The sequence below is a fragment of the Lepidochelys kempii genome, chromosome 23, assembly GCF_965140285.1.
Source record: "Lepidochelys kempii isolate rLepKem1 chromosome 23, rLepKem1.hap1, whole genome shotgun sequence".
NCBI lineage: Eukaryota > Metazoa > Chordata > Testudines > Cheloniidae > Lepidochelys > Lepidochelys kempii.
The window spans coordinates 14,434,022-14,456,905 of record NC_136402.1 but is presented as its reverse complement, the minus strand read 5'-3'; the positions used below and the strand labels follow the sequence as shown (position 1 = coordinate 14,456,905).

Here is a 22,884-nt window from a genome sequence, read left to right as displayed (position 1 = left end):
CCCAGCTGTTCCCTGGCTCTGCAGTGGGTCAGAACCAGGCCCGCCCCAGCTCCGCCCTGCCCCACCCAGATCCCTGTCTGTATTCCAGGCCAGACCCAGAACTTCCCTGGCTGAAGCCCCCGATGCTCCGGCAACACCTGATCCCTCCCTATGTACCAGGCTGGAACCAGATCCCCAGGTCCAAAAACTCATTAGCCCGGCTCTAGACCGGGGGGGAGGGGTGTCCCTAGGGCTGCGGAGCAGGAGTCTGTGCCAGCGGTTGCCCCCCCAACCCCCACCCATGAAGATGCAAGAGCCCCCCTTCCCGCCCAATCAAGACACCGGCATTCCTTGTCCATCCGCTTAGGATTTTATTTCAAAACGGTATTTCTTTTCCACGTTCTTTTTCTTTTTAAAGCTTTTTAAAAAAGGAGTAAATCGCTGGCTCAATAAATAAGGTGAACGTGACCCAAATAATAACAATAATTAATAATTAGCCAAACAACCCAATCTTGGCATAGATAATAAATTAAATAATTTAAAACAGCAACGTCCAATGGATTTATAAATAGCGTGAGGGTGGAGTGACCCAAAGCAAGGGCATAAATACAGAGATGGGGGGTCAGTTATATGGAAATACGGCCCAGCTGCGGGATCCGGGATGGTAGGGGGTAAACATCTGTAGGGGAACTTTGTGTCTGGGCAGCGCCCTGGCCTGATGGGACCCTGATCTCAGTGACTTTGTGTCTGGGATCTCCCCTCCCAGAACCAGGGAGAGAACCCAGGAGTCCTGGCTCCCAGCACCCTGCTCTAACCACTGGACACCACTTCCCTCCCACAGCTGGGGAGAGAACCCAGGAGTCCTGGCTCTCTTCTGCTTTTTCGCCATTAACTCTGCAGGGCCAGCAGCATCTGTGACTGTGGTGAACTTCCGGAGCACAGTGCCGCAGGCTTCCCAGGGCCGGCTCAGGCATGAGAGCGGCTCTTGCGCCGTCCTCACCCCGGACAGCAATAAATTCCCCCCCCCCACCCGCCCCCCATCAGGAAATGAAGGATGGGCCGTCTGTAATTACATAGCCCGGGGGTTGCAGTTCAGCAGCACGGCCATTAGGAGTCACTGCTGCCCTAGGAGGAGAGAAAGAAAGGATGATGAAAGAAGAGAATATAGAAAGAAAGAGGGAAAGGATGGGAAAATCAGAGAAGAGAGAGAGAGAAGAAAGAAGGAACGAGTGAACAAAGGAACAAAAGAAGGAAGGCGCAAAAGAGCAAACGAAAGAAGGAGCAAAAAACAAAAGGAACGAAAGAAAGAACAAGCAAATGAAAGAGAGGAGAGAAAGAACAAAAGAGAGAATGAAAGACAGAAGGAGCGAAAGAAAGAAGGAGAGAAAGAACAAGTGAAAGAGAATGAGAAAGAAGGAAAGACAGGAGAGGGGGAAGATGGAAAGGGGGAGAAGCAAACAGAGGAGGGTCCCACAGAAGGAGGGGCTGGGACAGCCCCAGTGCGGTAGGGATAGGAGTGAAATGCGGGGGGGGGGGGATGAGACTCTCCTCCTCTAGCCCTACTTCTCCATTCCTTCGCTTGAAGGGCCTTGATAACCCCCCTCAGATTGAGGGGGGGAGGAGAATTGTAACAAGAAATGAATACAAAAAAAGGAAAAGGCTAACGAGCCCCCTTCCCCCCATCTCCTACTGTAAATAAATAAATAAATAGTGGGTTGCATAAATAAGAGTTTGCTACATCGGGGGGGCTAGCCAACAAGCACCCCCTATTGGTGTGGGGGGGCCCTATGGGTGCCATGGCTGGGGGCAGGGTCCCTGCACCCCCTATTGGTGTGGGGGGGCCCAGTGGGTGCCACAGCTGGGGGGCAGGACCCCTGTGCCCTGGAATGCTGGATGGGGGACCCCAGGTGTCCCCGGGGCAGGGCCCCCCACCGCGCCGGTCGTCACAGCTTGTTGCGGATCAGAACCAGGGCGCGGGCGGCCCAGTCCAGGTAGAGGTGCAGGCTGTGGAAGAGGGCGTGGCCGGCCTGCACCACCGCCCAGTGGGTGCCGTGCGAGGGCAGCACGGGCAGCGGGTCGCTGGGCCGGGGCAAGTTCAGCCTGGACATCTGTGGGGGGGAGGGAGAGAGAGAGAGAGTGGGTGTGTGTCCAGCCCTGCCCCCTGCTGGGGGGGGTGTGTGCATGCACCCAGCCCTGCCCTGCCCCCTGCTGGTGTGTGTGTGTGTGGGGGGTCCAGCCCTGCCCCCTGCTGAGGTGTGTGTGTGTGGGGCGGGGTGTCTAGCCCTGCCCCCTGCTGGGGTGTGTGTGTCCATCTGTCCAGCACTGGCTCCAGCCCTAGAGCCCCCCAGGCCCCGCCCCTTGCTCCCAGCCCTGCCCCCACCACTCAGGCTGGGTGTATTCAGGTGCTGCCCCACCCTGTACCCGCTGCCCCAGGCCCCGCCCCCCATGCTAGGTTTGTCTCCCCAGGCCCCACCCCTTCCCCCAGGCCCCGCCCTGCCCCAGGTACCACAGGCCCCATCCCCCAGGACAGGTGTGTGTCCCCCCCGCCCCGTACCAGGTGCTCCAGGCGCTTGACCAGGCGCTCCAGCCGGGCGTGCAGGGCTCCCAAGTCCTGCTCCAGGGGCCGCAGCACCGGCCCCGCCCGGCGCAGCCACTCCAGGTGCTTCTGGTAGTTCAGCAGGTCCGCGCTGAGCCGCGCCAGGCCCCCGGGCACCTGGGGCAACGAGGGGATGAGCCACGACCACGGAGCCCCCACACTGGGGAGCCCCCGGGGCCTGCCCCGAAGATCTGCCAGGATCCCTGCCCAGCACCTGCTGGGATCCCCCTAGACCTGAGCCTCCCCCCCCTGCCCCCCACACCGCCCCATTACACCCACCAGGATCTCCTACGATCAGTGGCTGAGGCCCCAGTGGGGGAGAGGGGGGTGAAATGCGCATGGCCACTGGGGGCACCGCAGCCCCACTACGTGGCCAAGCATCTTTCCCCCCCCCCCCGCCAGCCCTGGTGGGAGTAGGGCCGGAGAGGTGGGGGGGCCTCAGCCCCTCTATATATAGATGTAAAGGGACATAAGCTGAGGATAGAACCCAGGCGTTCTGGGTCCCAGCCCCCCAACCACTAGACCCGACTCACCTCCCAGATCTGAGGTAGAACCCAGGAGTCCAGGCTCCCAGCCCCCCCTCCCCTCGACCCCCCTCCCCACCTAGATCTGGGATAGAACGCGGGGGTCCAGGCTGCCAACCGCCCCCCACAGGGTGTACCCGCTCACCTGGATGTTGGCCAGTTCCACAGCGCTCATGGACAGCACGGGCAACGTGTCCATCTTGTGCTCCCCCTCGGCTGGGTACCGGGATTTCTGGAGAGAAAGGAGGGGATCGGATCTGGTCCAGGCCGTTCCACCCAGCCCCCTCCCCTGGGAACGGCTGTGGGGCTGGGAGAGCCCTGTGTATTCTCACCACACCAGTCCCTCCCAACACCAGTCCCATAGACTGAAAGGAGATGGCGGGGGCAATACCAGGGTAGATGGACCTGTGGCCTGGGGTGGAGGAGGGAGGCCAGGGTAGCTGTGCCCAGGGTCTGATCCGGGGGCGGGGGCAGGTCCCAGGGTGGCTGGGGGAGACCCGGACGTACAAAGTGGTGGAACAGGTGTTTGGTGTCACTCAGCAGGTTCTTGGCCAGGCTGATGATGGAGTCGAAGTCGGCCCGGGGGTCTGAGGGCTTCAGGCGCGGGGCAGGGAGCCCCCGCAGCCCTTCACACAGACTCAGCAGCGCCACCAGCAGCCGGCACACAATGCCTGTGGGGGGAGAGAGAGAGGGGCTAAGGGGGGGTCTGGGAGCCAGGACTCCTGGGTTCTCTCCCCAGCTGTAGGAAGGGAGTGGGGTCTAGTGGTTAGAGAAGTGGGGGGCTGGGAGCCAGGACTCCTGGGTTCTCTCCCCAGCTGTAGGAAGGGAGTGGGGTCTAGTGGTTAGAGAAGTGGGGGGCTGGGAGCCAGGACTCCTGGGTTCTCTCCCCAGCTGTAGGAAGGGAGTGGGGTCTAGTGGTTAGAGAAGTGGGGGGCTGGGAGCCCGGACTCCTGGGTTCTCTCCCCAGCTGTAGGAAGGGAGTGGGGTCTAGTGGTTAGAGAAGTGGGGGGCTGGGAGCCAGGACTCCTGGGTTCTCTCCCCAGCTGTAGGAAGGGAGTGGGGTCTAGTGGTTAGAGAAGTGGGGGGCTGGGAGCCCGGACTCCTGGGTTCTCTCCCTGGCCAGCTATTAGCACAGCTAATATATTTATGGTGGCTAACCCCCTGCCCCCCTCCACCACCCCAGACATGCGGGGTGTGCATGTCCAACAGGTTGCGCTGCCCCCTGCTGGCCCTGCACACTGGGCTCTGGGGTGGGGTGCTCCGCCGGACCCCACACAGTGCCCCCCCCCTTCCCGGGGGCCGCTGGTTCTCCTCCGGCGGGGGCCGGCCGCATTCCTGGGACCAGACGGGCCGGCCGGATTCCGCGCATTCCCGCCGGCCGGGACCAGCCCATCGCCCACGGCTTCCGGCCCTCGCCTCCCAGCCGGGCCCGCTCCCTCCGCCTCCGGCCTCCTCGCTCTGCCCCTTTCGCCGGGATCTCTCTCTGTCGCTGTTTCGCCGTCGCCCCTCTCGCTTCCTCGCGCTCACCCTCTGTCTCGCCCGAGCCCGGCCCCGGCCCCGGCCCCGGCCCCTTCCGCGGGAACGGGGTGGTGGGCTTGGCTGGATTTTTGTCCTCGCTTTCTGTGTGGACGGGGTCGTTTTGTCCCCTTTTTGTCCTCGCTTTCTGTGTGGACGGGGTCGTTTTGTCCCCGTCGGGCATCGTCTTTTATGGGATGTCAGAGGGATAAAGGTCACGGCTCTCGCTCGTCCTCTCCCTGTTTTCCCAGGACCCCTGCGCCCCGCCCTGCCCCGCGCTGGCTGGCTGGCTGGCTGGCTGGCGGGATTCTCTGGCCCTGACGCGCAGCTGGCAGGGGCTGCCGGAGAAGCCAGCTCAGCTGTGGCCGGAGAGCTGCCTTTATCTCTCGTCTATCTCCTGCCTCCTTCCCTGGCCGCTTCCTGTCTGCTGCTTCCCTCAGCCAGAAGGAATCTGGGCCCTTCCCTTGCGCTATGAAGCTGGGCACGGAGGAGAGGAGACCCTACAATAATCAATTGGCCTGCGCTTACGAAAGACCCTACAATAACCAACCCCACAACAAGAAACCAGCAGGCACTTGTGACAGACCCTGCAATAACAAACCAATCTGTGTGGACAGGAGACCCTACAATAACAAACCAGTCAGTGTTTACGGGAGACCCTACAGTAACAAACCAATCTATGTGGACAGGAGACCCTACAATAACAAACCAGTCAGTGTTTACGGGAGACCCTACAATAACAAACCAGTCAGTGTTTACGGGAGACCCTACAATAACAAACCAATCTATGTGGACAGGAGACCCTACAATAACAAACCAGTCAGTGTTTACGGGAGACCCTACAATAACAAACCAGTCAGTGTTTACGGGAGACCCTACAATAACAAACTGGTGTGCGCTTATGAGAGACCCATGATAACAAGCCGGTGCACCTTCATGAGAGACCCTACAATAACAAACCAGCACGCACAGCCCTGGAGTTCACCAGAGTCCCCCCCAGCCTCATCCATGCCAGTTTGTTATTGTAGGGTCTCTCTGGGAAGGGGCTGTTATGATAGGGTCTTTTGCCCAGTTAACTCGGGACTCCTCCACCAGTTCCAAACCCAATGTGGCTGCCTCCCCCTGCCCCCTCCCCGCCCTACATCCTGCTTGTTGTAACCAAGAGTCACTTGGGGGGGCCACCAGCCCAGAACTGGGTGTGTTTTCACAGAGGCCCTGACACTGGGAGGTGGGGGGGGCAGTCCTGGCCTGTAGAGGGGCAGAAGGGCCAGGAACAACCCTGGACCACCCTTCCTCGAACCCCCAGCTGCATGGAAGAGGCAAATCCCAGGTTCCCAATGGGGCACGAAGGGGTTAAAGTCCCCCGCAGCCATAACTGCCCCAGGCTGGGGTTATTGGCGGTAACCCCCTTGTGTGCCCCTCCTCTATGCAGACCACACAGCTGGGCCATTCTAGTCCCCTCCCTCCCCCCCTCAAACCCCCCTATGCTGGGATCCCCCTTCCCCCTCCAGGCAGTCCCTGCCATGGAGCCGGATGGGAGTCGGTGCCCCCTAGAGGGGAGACACCCCGGGCCCCATTCCCTGCCCCCCTGAGCCAGCCAGTCCCTGCGCTGGGGCCAGAGCAAGTCCGATCAGTGTCCCCTGCAGCCGAGCCCCCAGCTCTTCCCCCCCCCACTTCCCCCGCTATGGTGGGATCAAGTGTCCTGCCTGGAGCCTGGGGGGCTGGTTTAGGTCCCTGCTTTGCTCCTCCAGCTACTTCAACCCTCTGTCCCCACGGCCTCCGGAAAGCAGCTTCCAGGGTCCGAACCCCGCTATGCCTGGATGGGGGCAGGGGGAGGAGGAGGAGGAGGTGGGGGGTGGAGGCAGGGGGGAGGAGGAGGTGGTGGGAGATGGGGGCAGGGGGGATGGGGAGGGGGCAGGAGGTGGGGGATGGGGGCAGGGGGGAATGGGGAAGGGGAGGCGGCAGGGGGATGAGGAGGGTGGATGGGGGCAGGAGAAGGAGGAGGTGGGGGCAGGGGGGAATGGGGAAGGGGAGAGGCCGGCGGGGGGACAGGGAGAGTGCATGGGGACAGGAGGAGGAGGGATGGGGGCAGGGAGAGGATGTGGAGGGGGGATGGGGATAGCTAGAAGGATTTACCAGTACTATAAATGAGGGTGATCCGTCATCCACCCCCCCGTGCATCCCCCCTCCCCTGGCCCCACCCCCTGCCTGCCCAGCCACCCCTATCCATCCATCCATCCCCCCTCCACTGCTCCCCACCCCCTACCTGCCCAGCCACCCCCATCCATCCAGCCATCCCCCCTCCCCTGCCCCCCACCTGCCCAGCCACCTGCCCCCACCCCTGGGAAGCTGACCCAAGGGCCATGCCGGGCCTCACCCCAGCGCCTGCCGGGACCTGCTCCCCCTGAGTCACTGCAGAACACCTGGCCCAGCCCCGGAGGGAGGGAGGGGCAGGGTGGGGCAGGGCCTGCCCGTGGGCTGCAGGGTGGAGGGGGTGGGGCAGGTGGCTGCCCATGGGGTGCAGATGGGACATCAACCGGGGCAAAAGAGGAGCGGGGTGGGCGTAGGGGGAAGAAGGGGAGGGGGTGCAGGAGAGGGGAGGGGGGTAGATTGGGGCACGGGGTGCCTGTGGGATGCAGGGGTGGGCGGGGGAGGGGCATAGTTTGGGGGGAGCCTGGGGGGTGCCGGGGACAGGCGGGGTAGGTGAGTAGGGGTGGGAGGGTGTGGGTGGGGGCAGTAGGAGAAGGGTGGGGTGCCCCATGGGGCAAGATGGGGAGTGCGCAGAAGGGGGGAGGTTTGGGTCCTGGGGGTGAAATGCTCATGGGGTGCAGGGTCTGAGAGGAGACAAGTCAGGGAGTGCTGGACTGAACCCCAGTGCTGCCCCCTCCCGCTGCTTTTCATTGGCCAGAGAGGAGAAGGGAGAGGGAGATATTGTGAGATGGGGGGCTCCCAGCTTGGGTCTCACACCCCAGAGATTGCACCGGGGCGGGGGGGAACCCTCAGAGAAACCCAGGAAATGGGGGGAGGGAATGGAATGGAAAGGAAGGAAAGGCAGGGGGGGGCTGTTAGGGCCTGATGGGGACCCCTCCCGTCAGACTAAGACACCTGCCACCTAGCAACGCAAGTGTTAATGGCAAGGGGCTCCCGCTCCCCAACTTCCAGATACTCCCTCCCCCGTCCTGCGCAAACAACCCTGAATTCCCCCAATCCTGCCTGTATACCCCCGCCCCAACCCCCCTGTATCCCCAAATCCCACCCTGCATCCCCTACCCCCAGGAGCCACCCTGCATCCCAGACCCCCTGCACTCCTCCAGTCCCCCTGCACCTCCACGGTCCCCCTGTGTCCCCACATTTCCCCTGCACCCCCATAATCCCCCTGTGTCCCCACAGTCCCCCTGCACCTTCACAATCCCACTGCAACCCCACAGTCCCTCTGCACCCCCACAGTCCCCCTGCACCTGCACCATCCCCCTGCACCCCCATAGTCCCCCTGTGCTCCCACCATCTCCCTGCACCCCTATTATCCACCATCCTCCTTTACTTCCCAGCTGTCTCTGGTGGGTAACCAGCCCCCAGGCCCTCCGGCTGTGGGAACCCTGCACAGACCCCGCCACCTCCCCAGCATGTGGGGGCTGTTCGGGGCCCCCCACCCCACAGAGCCGGCAGCGCATGGGACCCCAGGCCTGGATCCTCCCGGCAGAGGGGCTTGGTCAGGGTCTGGATTGTAAAGGGATTTGTAGGGTCCACTGGCTGGGGGAGTGCCATGGGATAGGAAAGGGTTAAACACCCACACCCACACACCCACCCCATTTGTGTAAATCAGCACAGCTCCATTGACTTATAGCAACTGTCCCCTCCCCCCACAGGTCTACACACACACACTCACAGGTGTACACAAGACCACACACACAAAGCTCTACACACACTCACACAGATCCCAGATCTACACACAGAGATCCACACACACACTCACAGATCCCAGATCTACACACAGAGATCCACACACACACTCACAGATCCCAGACCTACACACAGAGATCCACACACACACACACAGATCCCAGATCTACACACAGAGATCCACACACACACTCACAGATCCCAGACCTACACACAGAGATCCACACACACACACACAGATCCCAGATCTACACACAGAGATCCACACACACACTCACAGATCTCAGATCTACACACAGAGATCCACACACACACACACAGATCCCAGATCTACACACAGAGATCCACACACACACTCACAGATCCCAGATCTACACACAGAGATCCACACACACACTCACAGATCTCAGATCTACACACAGAGATCCACACACACACACACAGATCCCAGATCTACACACAGAGATCCACACACACACTCACAGATCCCAGATCTACACACAGAGATCCACACACACACACACAGATCCCAGATCTACACACAGAGATCCACACACACACTCACAGATCCCAGATCTACACACAGAGATCCACACACACACTCACAGATCCCAGATCTACACACACCCAATCTAAACAAGAGCATGCAGAGATCTATACACAGACCTACATACTCAGATCTACACACAGAGATCCACACACACACTCACAGATCCCAGATCTACACGCAGAGATACACACACACACTCACAGATCCCAGATCTACACACACCCAATCTAAACAAGAGCATGCAGAGATCTATACACAGACCTACATACTCAGATCTACACACATCTCTAACACACACACGTCCCAAGTACCCATCAGCCCCCAGGCTCTCCCAGCACTGTGGGGGTTACACAAACTCACGCTGCCCCCCCACCCCCCCATCCTTCCCCTTTACGCCCCTCTCTCTTCTGCAGCCCCCCCCCCCGAGCACCCTGCCCCTGGAGGAGCCCAGGCCCTCACCCCCCGCATGTAACACCCCCTCCACCCACAGCTGAGACCCCTCCAAACTTCCTACACATGTCACAGCTATCTGGTGGGGTGGCCACTAGGGGGCACTGGGAGCAATCCGGCCTGGGTCAGCCCTGGGCAGGGGAGGAAATCCAGTCCAGGCAGGCCCTTACTAGCCCCTCCTAAGGCACATAAGGAGACAGAGGCCCCACTCCCCCGCCCCACCCCAAGTCTCCCTCTTCCCCCAGCGCAGGCCCAGAGCCTGGCCCGGCCAGAGGCTACAGATACACCTAGCACAGGGGTGGGCGAATTATGGCCCGTGGGCCGTACTGCCGTTTTAAGCGGGCCCGCGAGCTGCACCACGTGACTTGGCCCCACTCCGGCTCTTACGCGCTCCAACGGGAGCTGCAGGGGTGGTGCCTACGGACGGGGCAGCGCACAGAACCGCCCAGCCGTGCCTCCGCGTAAGAGCTGGAGAGGGGACACGTCACTGCTTCTGGGAGCCGCTTGAGGTAAGTGCCACTCAGAGCCTGCACCCCCTGAGCCTCTCCTGCACCCCAACCCCCTGCCCCAGCCCTGATCCCCCTCCTGCCCTCCGAGCTCCTCGGTCCCAGCCCAGAGCACCCTCCTACACCCTAAACTCCTCATCCCAAGCCCCACCCCAGAGCCCGCACACCCAACCAGAGCCCTCACCCCCTCCCACACCCCAACCCCAATTTCGTGAGCATTCATAGCCCGCCATATGATTTCTATTCCCCAGTGTGGCCCTCGGGCAAAAAGTTTGCCTACCCCTGGCCAAGCATGTCACTCTGGGCACGTCCACACTGCCGGACACAGCCTGCGGCTCCGAGTCGGAGAGCTGGGGGTGTCGGAGCTGGGGCCCCGGCCTGAGCCTGCCCATCTCCACTGCAATCCAGAGCCTGCGAGCCCTGATTCCTGATCTGGGCCAGCCGCAGGGCTTCCATCACAGCATCAAGCCACCTGCCCTGCAGGTTTGCCCCACATCCAAAACAGACAAGATTGTATGTGGTCAGTATGTGGTATCAGCCACACAGGGGCAGGGGGTGTGTGGGGATAGATAGATAGATAGAGAGGGTGGCTGGGGATAGGTAGATAGATAGAGGGGTGGATGGGGTGGGTAGATAGATAGAGAGGGTGGATGAGTACGGATAGGGGGGTGGATGGGGATAGATAGATAGATAGAGGGGGTGGATGGGGATAGATAGGGGGTTGCTGGGGATAGATAGAGGGGTGGCTGGGGATTAATAGATAGATAGATAGATAGATAGATAGATAGATAGATAGATAGATAGATAGATAGATGGGGTAGCTGGGGATAGAGAGAGAGAGAGGTGGCTGGGGATAGATAGATAGATAGATAGATAGATAGATAGATAGATAGATAGATAGATAGATAGATAGATGGGGTAGCTGGGGAGAGGGGGGCAGCTGGGGATAGATAGATAGATAGAGGGGGCAGCTGGGGAGAGAGGGGGGGTAGCTGGGGATAGATAGATAGATAGATAGATAGATAGATAGATAGATAGATAGATAGATAGATAGATGCCGACAGGCGTATGTGGGGACGGATAGATGGAGGAGGTGGCTGGGGATAGCTAGCTAGACGGGGGGTGTCAGGGGACAGATCGATCAATAGGGCTGCACGTATCACTCGAACACAAGCACCTAGTCAGCAAGAAACCCCTCCCCAGAGACAGACCGGGCCAGGTCCCCAGCCGGAGGCACTCGCCGTGGCTTCGTTGGCTCCCTCCGGCCGAGGGACTGGTCCGTTATCCATCCAGCTGTGAGCCGCGTATCTGCCCACCTTGGTACGGCCTGAGCGTTTCCCCAGCCTGCCCCACAGCGCGAGATATGGTCGCAGCAGGCTACTCCATCAACGCGCCACCTGGGGCGTCCAGGGCACAGACATGCCCCTCAGTGAGCCAGCCGCATCTATGGGGCAAGAAACTGACCCACTGCGCGTGACCCATAGATCAGGTCAGATATGTAGGGCATGGGCATGCAGACATACATATACGCAGCCGTCGATAAAGGAGAAGAATCTGTCTACGCATTAAACACACCCTGAACCGTTCAGAGGAACTAGAGACCCACCAGACCCACACAACATGCTGGCAGTAGCATTGCTATAGACCAGGGTGGGCCAACTTTTTGGCCCGAGGGCCACATCTGGGTATGGAAATTGTATGGCGGGCCATGAACGCTCACAGAATTGGGGGTTGGGGTGTGGAAGGGGGTGAGGGTTACAGCTTGGAGTAGGGGCTCTGAGGTGGGGCCAGAAATGAGGAGTTCAGGGTGCGGGAGGGGGCTCCGGGCTGGGGCAGTGAGGTGGGGTGCAGGTGGGGGGGTGAGGGCTCCAGCTGGGGGGTGCAGGAGGGTGGGACTGAGGGATTCGGAGGGCGGGACGGGGATCAGGGCTGGGGCAGGGTGTTGGGGTGCAGGAGCAGGTCAGGGGTGCCGGCTCTGGGTGGCGCTTACCTCATGCAGCTACCGGAAGCAGCGGCACATCCCCGCTCCGGGTCCTATGCAGAGGCGCAGCCAGGAGGCTCTGCGCCCTGCCCCATCCACAGGCACCACCCCTGCAGCTCCCATTGGCCTTGTTTTCTGGCCAACGGGAGCTGCAGGGGCGGTGCTTGGGCCGGGGGCAGCGTGCGGAGCCCCCTGGCTGTCCCTACACATAGGTGCTGGAGTGGGGACGTGCCGCTGCTTCCAGGAGCCGTGCGGAGCCACCCGTGACCCCGCTCCCCGGCAGGAGCTCGAGGGCCAGATTAAAACGTCTGTAGGGCTGGATGCAGCCCCCGGGCCGTAGTTCGCCCACCCCTGGACAGCTGCAACTCGCTGGGCACTGGATATGCACCTAAGTGCAAGCAATAGACGGATTGGAAATGATCAGTATCAGACAGACACAGTATGTAGGTGTCTCTGTAAATATACACGCACACAGAGCAGAGTAAGCTATCTGTACATGCAGTGTATATATACACACACACACTATTATGTGAGCAGCATCTATCTCTGCATTAAATATTCCTAGGCTTGGCAGCTTGCAATTTCTATTTTCATCGTTTCGACAGATAATTCAATGTTGAAGCTCCCCGCCCCCCTTAAATTTGCACGCTTGTGCACAGCAATGGGGCCTAAGCATCTTTTAAATCCGTTTCAATGCTCCCAATTCCCAGGTGGAGGAAACTCCAGGGGGAAGGAGACACTATAGACTTGAAAAGAGAGGCCTGTGGGATCTAAAAAGTGATCACGCAAATTGTCCAGAAAAATAGCCCCAGAAAATACCCTTACATCCAACTCTGATACGTTCCCCAGCCGCAGTTTGCCGACTTTGCTGTCCATTTCAATGGCTGCGAATGGGACCAGTTGTTTGTTAGTTTGTGCCTGGGCAGTGAAATCAACGGCTGGGGCATTTACTGATAACAATCTCATCCTTCCAAGTCTAGGCAGAGACAGACTGCAAATGTAAAGCAACAAACCACAAGGTCCACACATGTCCTGCCTTCAACATACACCGTATGCTGATAATCTGCATCTAGAGAGACAAAAGCATCCATCTGTGCATTAAATATCCACCTACACATTGCAAAGGATCAATACAGCGCCTGCCCCAGACACAGCCTGGGGGCATCAACACACACGCTTCTGCAGAAGCCACGACATCGAGCTGTACAGCAAGACAGAAAGCAACCGTAACCGATCCGCACAACACGTGAAACAGACAAAGTACATGCAGCGTGCAAGTTCTAAATCCACGTGTGCAGGTAACTCTCCATGCACACACAGGGTCCAGTCACACGGCGCGGGCTAGAAAGAAAGAGAATTGCAAAGGAAGAAATTACTTCACGAAGCAGGGGGAAAAAAGAGCAGTAACATTTTTGGAAATTTAGGCAAAAAGGAAAAAAAAAAAGAGCAAAAAATCAGAACTTACTTTTCATGGTTTTAGGGTTGGCCGGGGCTGAGTGGCTCTGAGGCCAAGGTAATTTTGTGGGGTCCCTGAGTTTTAACTCTTTCTTCTCCTGCAATATTTTGTCCTTTCTTCTGGTTTGGATTTTAAAGTTTGTGGGTTGCTTGGCTTGGCTTTTTTTTTTTTGGTCAGTTGCTTTTTGAGTTTGTTTGGACAGTCGGGTGATGGCTTTTTTTTCTCTCTCGCTCGCCCACTTTTGTTGGGTTTTGGGGGGCAAACGTATTTTCTTCGCGGCCACCTGCTTTCCAAAAATCCCTGGGCTTTTTTGGATTACTTTTTTGAGGTAGATGGGGGGCGGGGGGGAAAGTGATCGTTTCCCTAGGCTTTCTCTACCAACACACTCACACTCACACACACACAAAAATCAACACACGCACACTTCCCACCCCGCCCACCCCCCCCGCAGGTGAAAAAAAAAAAGTGCCACACAACCTCTTCACTGTACTTTGTGTGTGTGTGCGTGCATGTCACACCACTACAAATTGCTCTTTATATACCAGGCGCAGGGCCCTCTCTGTAAGTGTGTGAGTGTTTTTTCAAAGGATGACACATCTTGACTCATTCCTTTTCCATTCAGAAAAAAAAAAAGGCAGCGCAAGAGAGAGAGAGAGATCACCACTCGAAAATCTCTTCCTCTGACTTGCCGTGCACGTTTTGAAGTGGGTGGCGTGCAATAGGGCAAGAGATGACACACATCTCTAGAATGCATTGCCAGTCAGTGCGCTCTCCCTTTAAAATTTTCTTGGGGGGAGGGAAAGGGTGATGAAGTCATGCTCTAATCCCACCGCTGCCACCACCACTACCGCTGGTGTCTCTGGGAGAGGCCTCACCCCCCCGCCACACACTCACACACACACACACACACACACACACATACACACACACACACCGGTGACTTTCTTTTCTTCCCCTTCACGCACACACCTGAGAGGAGAGCTGGCTGCTGGGGAGACTTTGGGAAGGGTAAAGGGGTATGAAAAAAGAAGGTGGGGGGGAAAGGTTATTGAGAAGAAAGAAGAAAGAAAGAAAGAAAGAAAGAAAGAAAGAAAGAAAGAAAGAAAGAAAGAAAGAAAGAAAGAAAGAAAGAAAGAAAGAAAGAAAGAAAGATGCAGAGGACCCGCAAGAGAGATGGCTGTCGTGATAGATAGTGACTGACACAACGGAGATCTGGCTGCTCCCCGTTGTTTTAAATCCGGTCTAGTGGGTCCACAGTGGGGATCAGGCCCTGTATCTCTGGCACTCTGGGGAACCGACTGATCCAGTGCCGCTGGGCGCCCATTATTGGCTGGCTGGGAGACGTGCGATGTGCTGGGCTTGCCTGCGGGCATGCTGGGTGCGGTCACTGGAATGCAGTGAGGGTGGGGGGTGAGATAACCTTCCCCATAGCCCCAGAGGGACAGCAGTGAGATCCATGACCCGTGTCCTTGGGGCAGTTCTGCAGCAGGAGCCATCACCCCATCTCCACTGGCAGTGACTGGCCTGTCACTGGGGCACAGTGAGGTCCTTGTGCCGGGGCTCGCACTGCATCACTGGGGCAAAGGAGGATCCCCGTGCCTGGGCTCACACTGCGTCACGGCGGCACAGCGGGATCCCAGTGCTGGGGCTCACACTGCGTCACTGGGGCACAACGGTATCCCAGTGCCAGGGCTCGCACTGCGTCACTGGGGCACAGCGGGATCCCAGTGCTGGGGCTCACACTGCGTCACTGGGGCACAACGGTATCCCAGTGCCAGGGCTCGCACTGTATCACTGGGGCACAGCGGGATCCCCGTGCCTGGGCTCACACTGCGTCACAGCGGGATCCCAGTGCCAGGGCTCGCACTGCGTCACTGCGGCACAGCAGGATCCCAGTGCCAGGGCTCGCACTGTGTCACTGGGGCACAGCGGGATCCCCGTGCCTGGGCTCACACTGCGTCACTGGAGCACAGCGGGATCCCCGTGCCGGGGCTCGCACTGTGGCACAGCGGGATCCCAGTGCCTGGGCTCACACTGCATCACAGCGGGATCCCCATGCCGGGGCTCGCACTGCGTCACTGGGGCACAGCGGGATCCCAGTGCCAGGGCTCGCACTGCATCACTGCAGCACAGCGGGATCCCAGTGCCGGGGCTCGCACTATGTCACTAGGGCACAGCGGGGTCTCTGTGCCGGGGCTCGCACTGCATCACTGGGGCGTGGAAGGGTCCTCATACCGGGACTCGCACTGCATCACTGGGGTGCAGCAGGGTCCCCGTGCCGGGGCTCGCACTGTGTCACTAGGAACCGGAGTTACTTCTCCCCTGGGTCCAGCAGGGCGATTCTGGGGAAATCTCCTTCCTTGTTTGCCTCTTAAGCAAGAGCCAGGCCCAATCGGTCCTCCCACACGTTCGGCTTCCCCTCCCCCCCACCCCCACCCCCCCCGCCGATCTCCCCCCGCCCCCCCCACTCAGGGGATGAACGCAGGACAGCAGCCCGGGCCTGGGGGCACCAAAACGCTTCCGAAGGCTTAGGAGCAACCAATGCAGCCACCTGTGGGTTGGGGCACGGCGGCTGGTCATACAGGGACCCCTCGCTCGGTGCTGAGGTGCGGCCCCTCTGGGGGGGCTGTTTAGGATGCAGCAATGCACTGTGGCATGGGGGCCAGCACTGCCGGCTAGGGGAGAGCCCCTCCCTGCTGAGACCCCCCCCAGCACAGCACCCCCCCTGTAGAGCCACACTGGAAAAAGCACCCCAAGACCTGACTCCCAGCCCACTCTAACCACTAGTCCCCAGGGCCTTCATGGGGGGTCTAGACAATCGGGGGAAATCTCACCCCTAGAGCCCCAGGTGGGGTCACTGCGCTGAACTGAAAGTTGGGCTTTTCAGGGTTAAAAGGATTTTTTGGTTCCTTTGTTTCCCTCATTACATGTGGCAGTCTGGCCCCAAAGCCACCTCGGAAGGGGAGCCAGAACACCTGGGTTCTCCCCAGGTCTTGGAGGGGAGTGGGGTCTAGTGGTTACAGCGGGGAGGCTGGGCGCCAGGACATCTGGGTTCAGACTCAGCCCCACGTAAGAGCCTGAGTTGGGGGGCGCCCCCCAGGTCCCTCCCCAGTGCATTGTGGTCTGGTGGCCGGGAGATGAAAGCTTTGGCCTTCTGCTGGCTGGGGAGACGCTGACTGTGCGGCCCGGGGCCCTGGGTGGATTTCACAAGCCCCCCCCAGCCCAGGTGTGTCCCCCCGCCGGACTGAGAGCTGAGTCAAAGCCATGCTGGTCGGTTCAGAGTCACCCCTGGAGCCGCAGCTGCCGTCAAACTGGGCTTGACACGCTCCGGGCCCCCTGGCTTCCGGCTCCTCTGCGGCTGATGTGTCAGCCGGCCCTCCCCGCTCACAGGCACCATCGCCTGGGGCCCCGACTCAACCACCAGCCCCCACGCTCCTCCCAGAGCCGGGGAGAGAACCCAGGAGTCCTGGCTCCCAGCTACCGCCCCCCCCCCCGCCCCAACCACTAGACACGACTCCCCTTCCAGAGCCAGGGAGAGAACCCAGGCATCCTGGCTGCCACCTCACCCCCCCACCCCCAACCACTAGACCCCACTCCCCTCCCAGAGCTGGGGAGAGAACCCAGGAGTCCTGGCTCCCAGGGTCCTGCTCTAACCACCAGCCCCCACTCCCCTCCCAGAGCCGGGGAGAGAACCCAGGCGTCCGGCTCCCAGCCTCCCCTCTGCTGGCCTGCTCTGACCCACATGCCTCCCAGGGGAGGGTCCCCTTTGCCCACTTTCTGCCTTCCCAGGCGCCCAGCGGGCGGCCGATGACTCTGTGTCTCTCCCTAGCCAGTGGGTGTCACTGGTGCCCCGATTTACAACCCTCCAGCCCCGTCTCCAGGCGGTCTCCCCCCCTGCCCCCGCCCGGCCCGTGGGTCAGCGGCTAGGCCAGAGCAATGGAGAAGTGAGAGGGGCGCTCACTGTTCTCCCCCATAGCTGCCCCCCCTGAGGGTTGCCGCCATGCCTGGGGTAGCAAGGGGATCCTATGCCCACTAGAACCATAGATAGAACCCAGGCATCCTGGCTCCTCCCCGCCCCCAGAGCTGGGGAGATAACCCAGGAGTCCTGGCTCCCAGCCCCTCAGCTCTAACCATTAGACCCCACTCCCCTCCCAGAGCCAGGATTGAACCCAGGAGTCCTGGCTCCCAGCCCCTCAGCTCTAACCATTAGACCCCACTCCCCTCCCAGAGCCAGGATTGAACCCAGGAGTCCTGGCTCCCAGCCCCACCCCTAGCTGTACCCCCTAGACCCCACACTTCTCCCAGAGCCGGGGAGAGAACCCAGGCATCCTGGCTCCCAGCCCCCCGACTCTCTTCTCAGAGCTGGAGAGCGAACCCAGAAGTCCTGGCTCCCAGCCCCCCGACCCCACCCAGCTCTAACCACTAGACCCCACTCCCCTCCCAGAGCCAGACATCCAGCTGGCCAGGTCCGGCCCATCCATGACCCCGCTCTGTGGGAGCCAAGCTCCCAGCCCACAAGCCCCACTGACAACCCAGCAGTATAAGGGCCCCACTTCACAGCTGCTGGGAAGGGGCCCCCCTCGGCCTGCTGGGAAAGCCAGCCTGGGGCCAGGGGGGAATATAGGCCCCATTGTGTCTGGCCCTGACCTCATAGGTCCATGGCCCCCACAGGGCTATCAACTGTGTGTGTGTTTGTTGGGGGGGTGCTCCCGGGTATCCCAGCCCCTCCTTTCCCAGCAGGGGGCACTGTGGGGCACGGGGTGGGGGCTCCAGCTGGGGGGGAGGTTTCCTGGCTACCCCAGCAACTCCTTTCCCAGCAGGGGGTGCTGTGGGGAGTGGGGTGGCGGCACTGGCTGGTGGGGTCCTGGCTACCCCAGCCCCACCTCTGCCAGCAGGGGGCGCTGTGGGGCACAGGGTGGGGGCTCCAGCTGGGGGGTTCCTGGCTACCCCAGCATCTCCTTTCCCAGCAGGGGGTGCTGTGGGGAGTGGGGTGGAGGCGCTGGCTGGTGGGGTCCTGGCTACCCCAGCCTCACCTCTGCCAGCAGGGGGCGCTGTGTGAGCCTGGAGTAGCTGGGAACTGCCCCCCTGCCCCGCTCCCTCCAGCGCCCCCTGGTGGGACAGGCCACCCTTGCAGCTGCTCCGGGGCAGTGGGGGGGGGAATGAGCCTTTTCTGCGTTAAGCAGCAGCGTATCCGGCAGGCCCGCGGCCTGGCCGGCGTGTGAATGGGCCCAGTGTGCGCCGGGCTCGCTGCCAGGTCCCTCGCCATAGAAACCCCCGGCCGCAGCCGTAAACAGGCCATCAGATATTCCCCTCCCGTGCCCAGTGGCGGGGGGGGGGAGGCAGCGCGAGCCAGTGGAGGGAGCGGGGAGAACACGAGGGAGGGTGAGGAAAGGAGCTGCCGGGGGGGGGGCGGCACTGGAGGGGGCCGGGCTGATGGGGGTGGGAGGACGGGGAGATGCCCCCAGAAGCCAGCGACCAGGCTGAGGTTCAGCCTGCAATATCTCAGCCCAGCGCTAGGGGGCGCTGCCCTCCATTCCCTTCCCCCCCCCCCCCGGCCGTGCCCAGCCCCATGCCAGGGGACTGGGGGGGGCGGACATGCTGCTGCCCTCTGCAGGAGGCACTGAGAACTGCCCTGTCAACCCCTCTTTAGCTCTCCGACAAGGTTCCCCAAACCGTGAGGTGCAAAGGAGCGTTCGGGGGGTGGGACACGGCTGGGGCCCAGGCCAGCCCCCATCAGGGATGGGGAGGGAGCACCACCCAGCCCTACCCCCACCCTCAGTCCCTTTACCCCACCCGCGTCTCTCCCCCATGGCGCGGCAGCCCCACTCCCAAGCCCGGCTGCAGGGGGTGGCGGGGAACTCGGATAAGGGTAAGGGCGGGAGTGTGACCCTGAAGAGTCTGGGGACCACTGCGCTAAGAGCTGGGGAGAGATATAGAGAAAACTGTTTTACCAAAGACCGGGAAACTGAGGCACAGAGTAGGGAGGGTGATGGACTAAGGTCACACAGCAAATCAGAGGCAGAGCGACCCCAGGAGCTCCTACGCCCCTGCTCTAGCCACTAGACCCCACTCTCCTCCCAGAGCTGGGGAGAGAACCCAGGAGTCCTGGCTCCCAGCCCCCCACCCCTACATCAGTGTCTCTGGCACAATGGGGTCCCACGCTCACTTGGGGCCAGGAGCTTGTATCGTGATGCACTTCACACGGACATTTAATATCTCAGGAGTGAAAATCTCTCCTGATTACTTGTTTTTATTCTCTCTATTAACCTGGGAACGTTAACAGCAGGAAGGGGCAATATTCTTCTCTGGTATGGAGCCAAGGGCTAAACGACTGGGGTAGATGGGCCCAGGGGCTGATCATGGTGGGGATGGGATGAGGAAAGATACCGGGGTAGATGGGCCCGGGGGCTGATCACGGGGGAGGGATGGGATGAGGCAAGATACCGGGGTAGATGGGCCCGGGGGCTGATCATGGGCGGGGCGATGGGAGGAGGGGGATACCGGGATAGATGGGCCCAGGGGCTGATCACAGGGGAGATGGGAGGAGGCAGGATACCGGGGTAGATGGGCCCTGGGGCTGATCACGGGGGGTATGGGAGGAGGCAGGATAGCAGGGCAGATGGGCACAGGGGCTGATCACAGGGGGGATGGGAGGACAGGAGATACCGGGGTAGATGGGCCCAGGAGCTGGTCATGGGAGGGATGGGAGGAGGCGGGATACCGGGGTCGATGGGCCCGGGGGCTGATCACTGGGGGCGAGGATGGGAATGGGAGGATGGGGGATACCAGGTTAGATTGGCCCAGGGGCTGATCACGGGGATGGGATGGGAGGAGGCAGGATACTAGGGTAGATGGGCCTGGGGGCTGATCATGGGGGGGATGGGAGGATGGGGGACACCAGGGTAGATGGGTCTGGGGGCTGATCATGGGGTGGGGGGGGGCAGGATGGTAGGAGGCAGGATACCGGGGTAGATGGGCCCAGGGGCTGATCACAGGGGGGTTTGGAGGAGGCAGGATACCGGGGCAGATGGGCCTGGAGGCTGATCACAGGGGGAGATGGGAGGAGGCAGGATACCAGGGTAGATGGGCCCGGGACCTGATCATGGGGTCGGGGGGCATGGGGGGAAGTTTCTCAGCTGGTTCCCTGCCAGGGTGATGAAATTCTGTTATTTTCAGGGACAGCCTCTGCCGGTCAGTTCCTGTCCCGTCCCCCCCCCAACCGGTTTGCAAAACAAACACTTGGAAATCCTGACCCACGTCCAAGACAGGAAGGTCAAAGGGGGGGCTGCGGTGGGGGCGGGCTCGGGGCTGCGACTCACGTCAGCACCTCATTGTAATGGAAACCGAGCTGGGCCTGCAACCACCACAGACTACGGTGGAATAACATCCCCCCCCCCGGCCAGTGTCCCCCCCACAGCCACTGCTCCCCCTTCTGGCCTCCCAGCCAATGCCCCCTCCCCTGCCCCACAGTGCCCCCCCATCCCATGGCCAGCACCCCAACTCCATACCCTGGGGGAAAGGGCGGGGGGGTGCGTGTTCAGGGCTGGGATGTGTATCCCAGCTTGGGGGTACAGGGCTGGGGGGGCACGGCATGGGATGTGTTAACCCGCGGGGGAGGGCTGGGGGTGCAGGGCAGGGGAATGTGTATCCTGGCTGGGGGGTACAGGGCTGGGTGGGGGACAGGGCAGGGGATGTGTATCCTAGCTGGGGGGTATGGGGCAGGGCTGGAGGGGCAGGGCAGGGGATGTGTATCCCGGCTGGGGGGTACAGGGCTGGGGGGAGGCAGGGCAAGGCAGGGGGGTATGGGGCTGGGGGGGAAAGGCCGGGGGACGTGTATCTCAGCTGGAGGGTAGGGTTAGGGGGGCAGGGCAGGGGATGTGTATCCCGGCTAGGGGATACGGGGCTCGGGGGCTGAAGGCCGGGGGATGTGCATCCCAGCTGGGGGGGCAAAGCTGGGGGGGAAGGCCGGGGGACGTGGATCCCAGCTGGGGGGCAGGGCTGGGGGGCGAAGGCTGGGGGACATGGATCCCGGCTTGGGGGGCAGGGCTGGGGGGCGAAGGCTGGGGGATGTGTATCCCAGCTAGGGGGGCAGGTCTGGGGGGGAAGGCTGGGGAACATGGATCCTGGCTGGGGGGCAGGGCAGGCTGGGGGAAGGCCGGGGGACATGGATCCCGGCTGGGTGGGGCAGGGCAGGGAAGGGGGGTCTGGGGGGCAGGGCAGGCGGGGGGAAGGCCAGGGGACGTGTATCCCGGCTCGGGGGGTACAGGGCTGGGGGGCTGAAGGCCAGGGGACATGGATCCCGGCTGGGGGGCAGGGCTGTGGGGCGAAGGCTGGGGGACATGGATCCTGGCTGGGGGGCAGGGCAGGCTGGGGGAAGGCCGGGGGACATGGATCCCGGCTGGGTGGGGCAGGGCAGGGAAGGGGGGTCTGAGGCTGGGGGGGCAGGGCAGGGGATGTGGATCCCGTCTGGGGGGTATGGGGCTGGGGGGCTGAAGGGTGGGGGATGTGGATTCTGGCTGGGGGGGCAGGGCTTGGGGGGCTGAAGGGCGGGGGACGTGGATTCTGGCTGGGGGGGCAGGGCTTGGGGGGCTGAAGGGTGGGGGACGTGGATTCTGGCTGGGGGGGCAGGGCTTGGGGGGCTGAAGGGTGGGGGACGTGGATTCTGGCTGGGGGAGCAGGGCAGGGAAGAGGGGTCCGAGGCTGGGGGGGGGCAGGGCAGGGGACGTGGATCCCACCTGGGGGGGCAGGGCAGGGAAGGGGGGTCCGAGGCTGGGGGGGCAGGGCAGGGGACATGGATCCTGGCTGGGGGGCAGGGCAGGTGGGGGGAAGGCCGGGGGACGTGGATCCCGGCTGGGGGGGGCAGGGCAGGGAAGGGGGGTCTGAGGCTGGGGGGGCAGGGCAGGGGACATGGATCCCGGCTGGGGGGTATGGGACTGGGGGGCTGAAGGGTGGTGGACGTGGATCCTGGCTGGGGGGGCAGGGCTTGGGGGGCTGAAGGGTGGGGGACGTGGATTCTGGCTGGGGGGGCAGGGCTTGGGGGGCTGAAGGGCGGGGGACGTGGATTCTGGCTGGGGGGCAGGGCTTGGGGGGAAAGGCTGGGGGACGTGGATCCCAGCTGGGGGGGCAGGGCAGGGAAGGGGGGTCCGAGGCTGGGGGGGGCAGGGCAGGGAAGGGGGGTACAGGGCTGGGGGGGCAGGGCAGGGGACGTGGATCCCGGCTGGGGGGGCAGGGCAGGGAAGGGGGGTACAGGGCGGGGGGGGCAGGGCAGGGGACGTGGATCCCGGCTGGGGAGCAGGGCAGAGAAGGGGGGTACAGGGCTGGGGGGGCAGGGCAGGGGACGTGGATCCCAGCTGGGGGGCAGGGCAGGGAAGGGGGGTACAGGGCTGGGGGGGCAGGGCAGGGGACGTGGATCCCGGCTGGGGGGCAG

General features: G+C 61.8%; 1 protein-coding gene across 1 annotated transcript; it reads right to left on the bottom strand.

Annotated features, from left to right (window-relative positions):
* Window positions 1-370: 370 nt before the first annotated feature.
* Window positions 371-14,406, bottom strand: IL11 (interleukin 11). Its single transcript, XM_073322151.2, has 5 exons — window positions 13,467-14,406; window positions 3,607-3,770; window positions 3,245-3,331; window positions 2,534-2,692; window positions 371-2,087 (listed from the first exon to the last, which is right to left on the bottom strand). Exons 1-5 carry the CDS (start codon window positions 13,471-13,473, stop codon window positions 1,923-1,925), a joined length of 582 nt encoding a protein of 193 aa, XP_073178252.1. The 5' UTR covers window positions 13,474-14,406; the 3' UTR covers window positions 371-1,922.
* Between the last annotated feature and the right edge of the window lie 8,478 nt (window positions 14,407-22,884).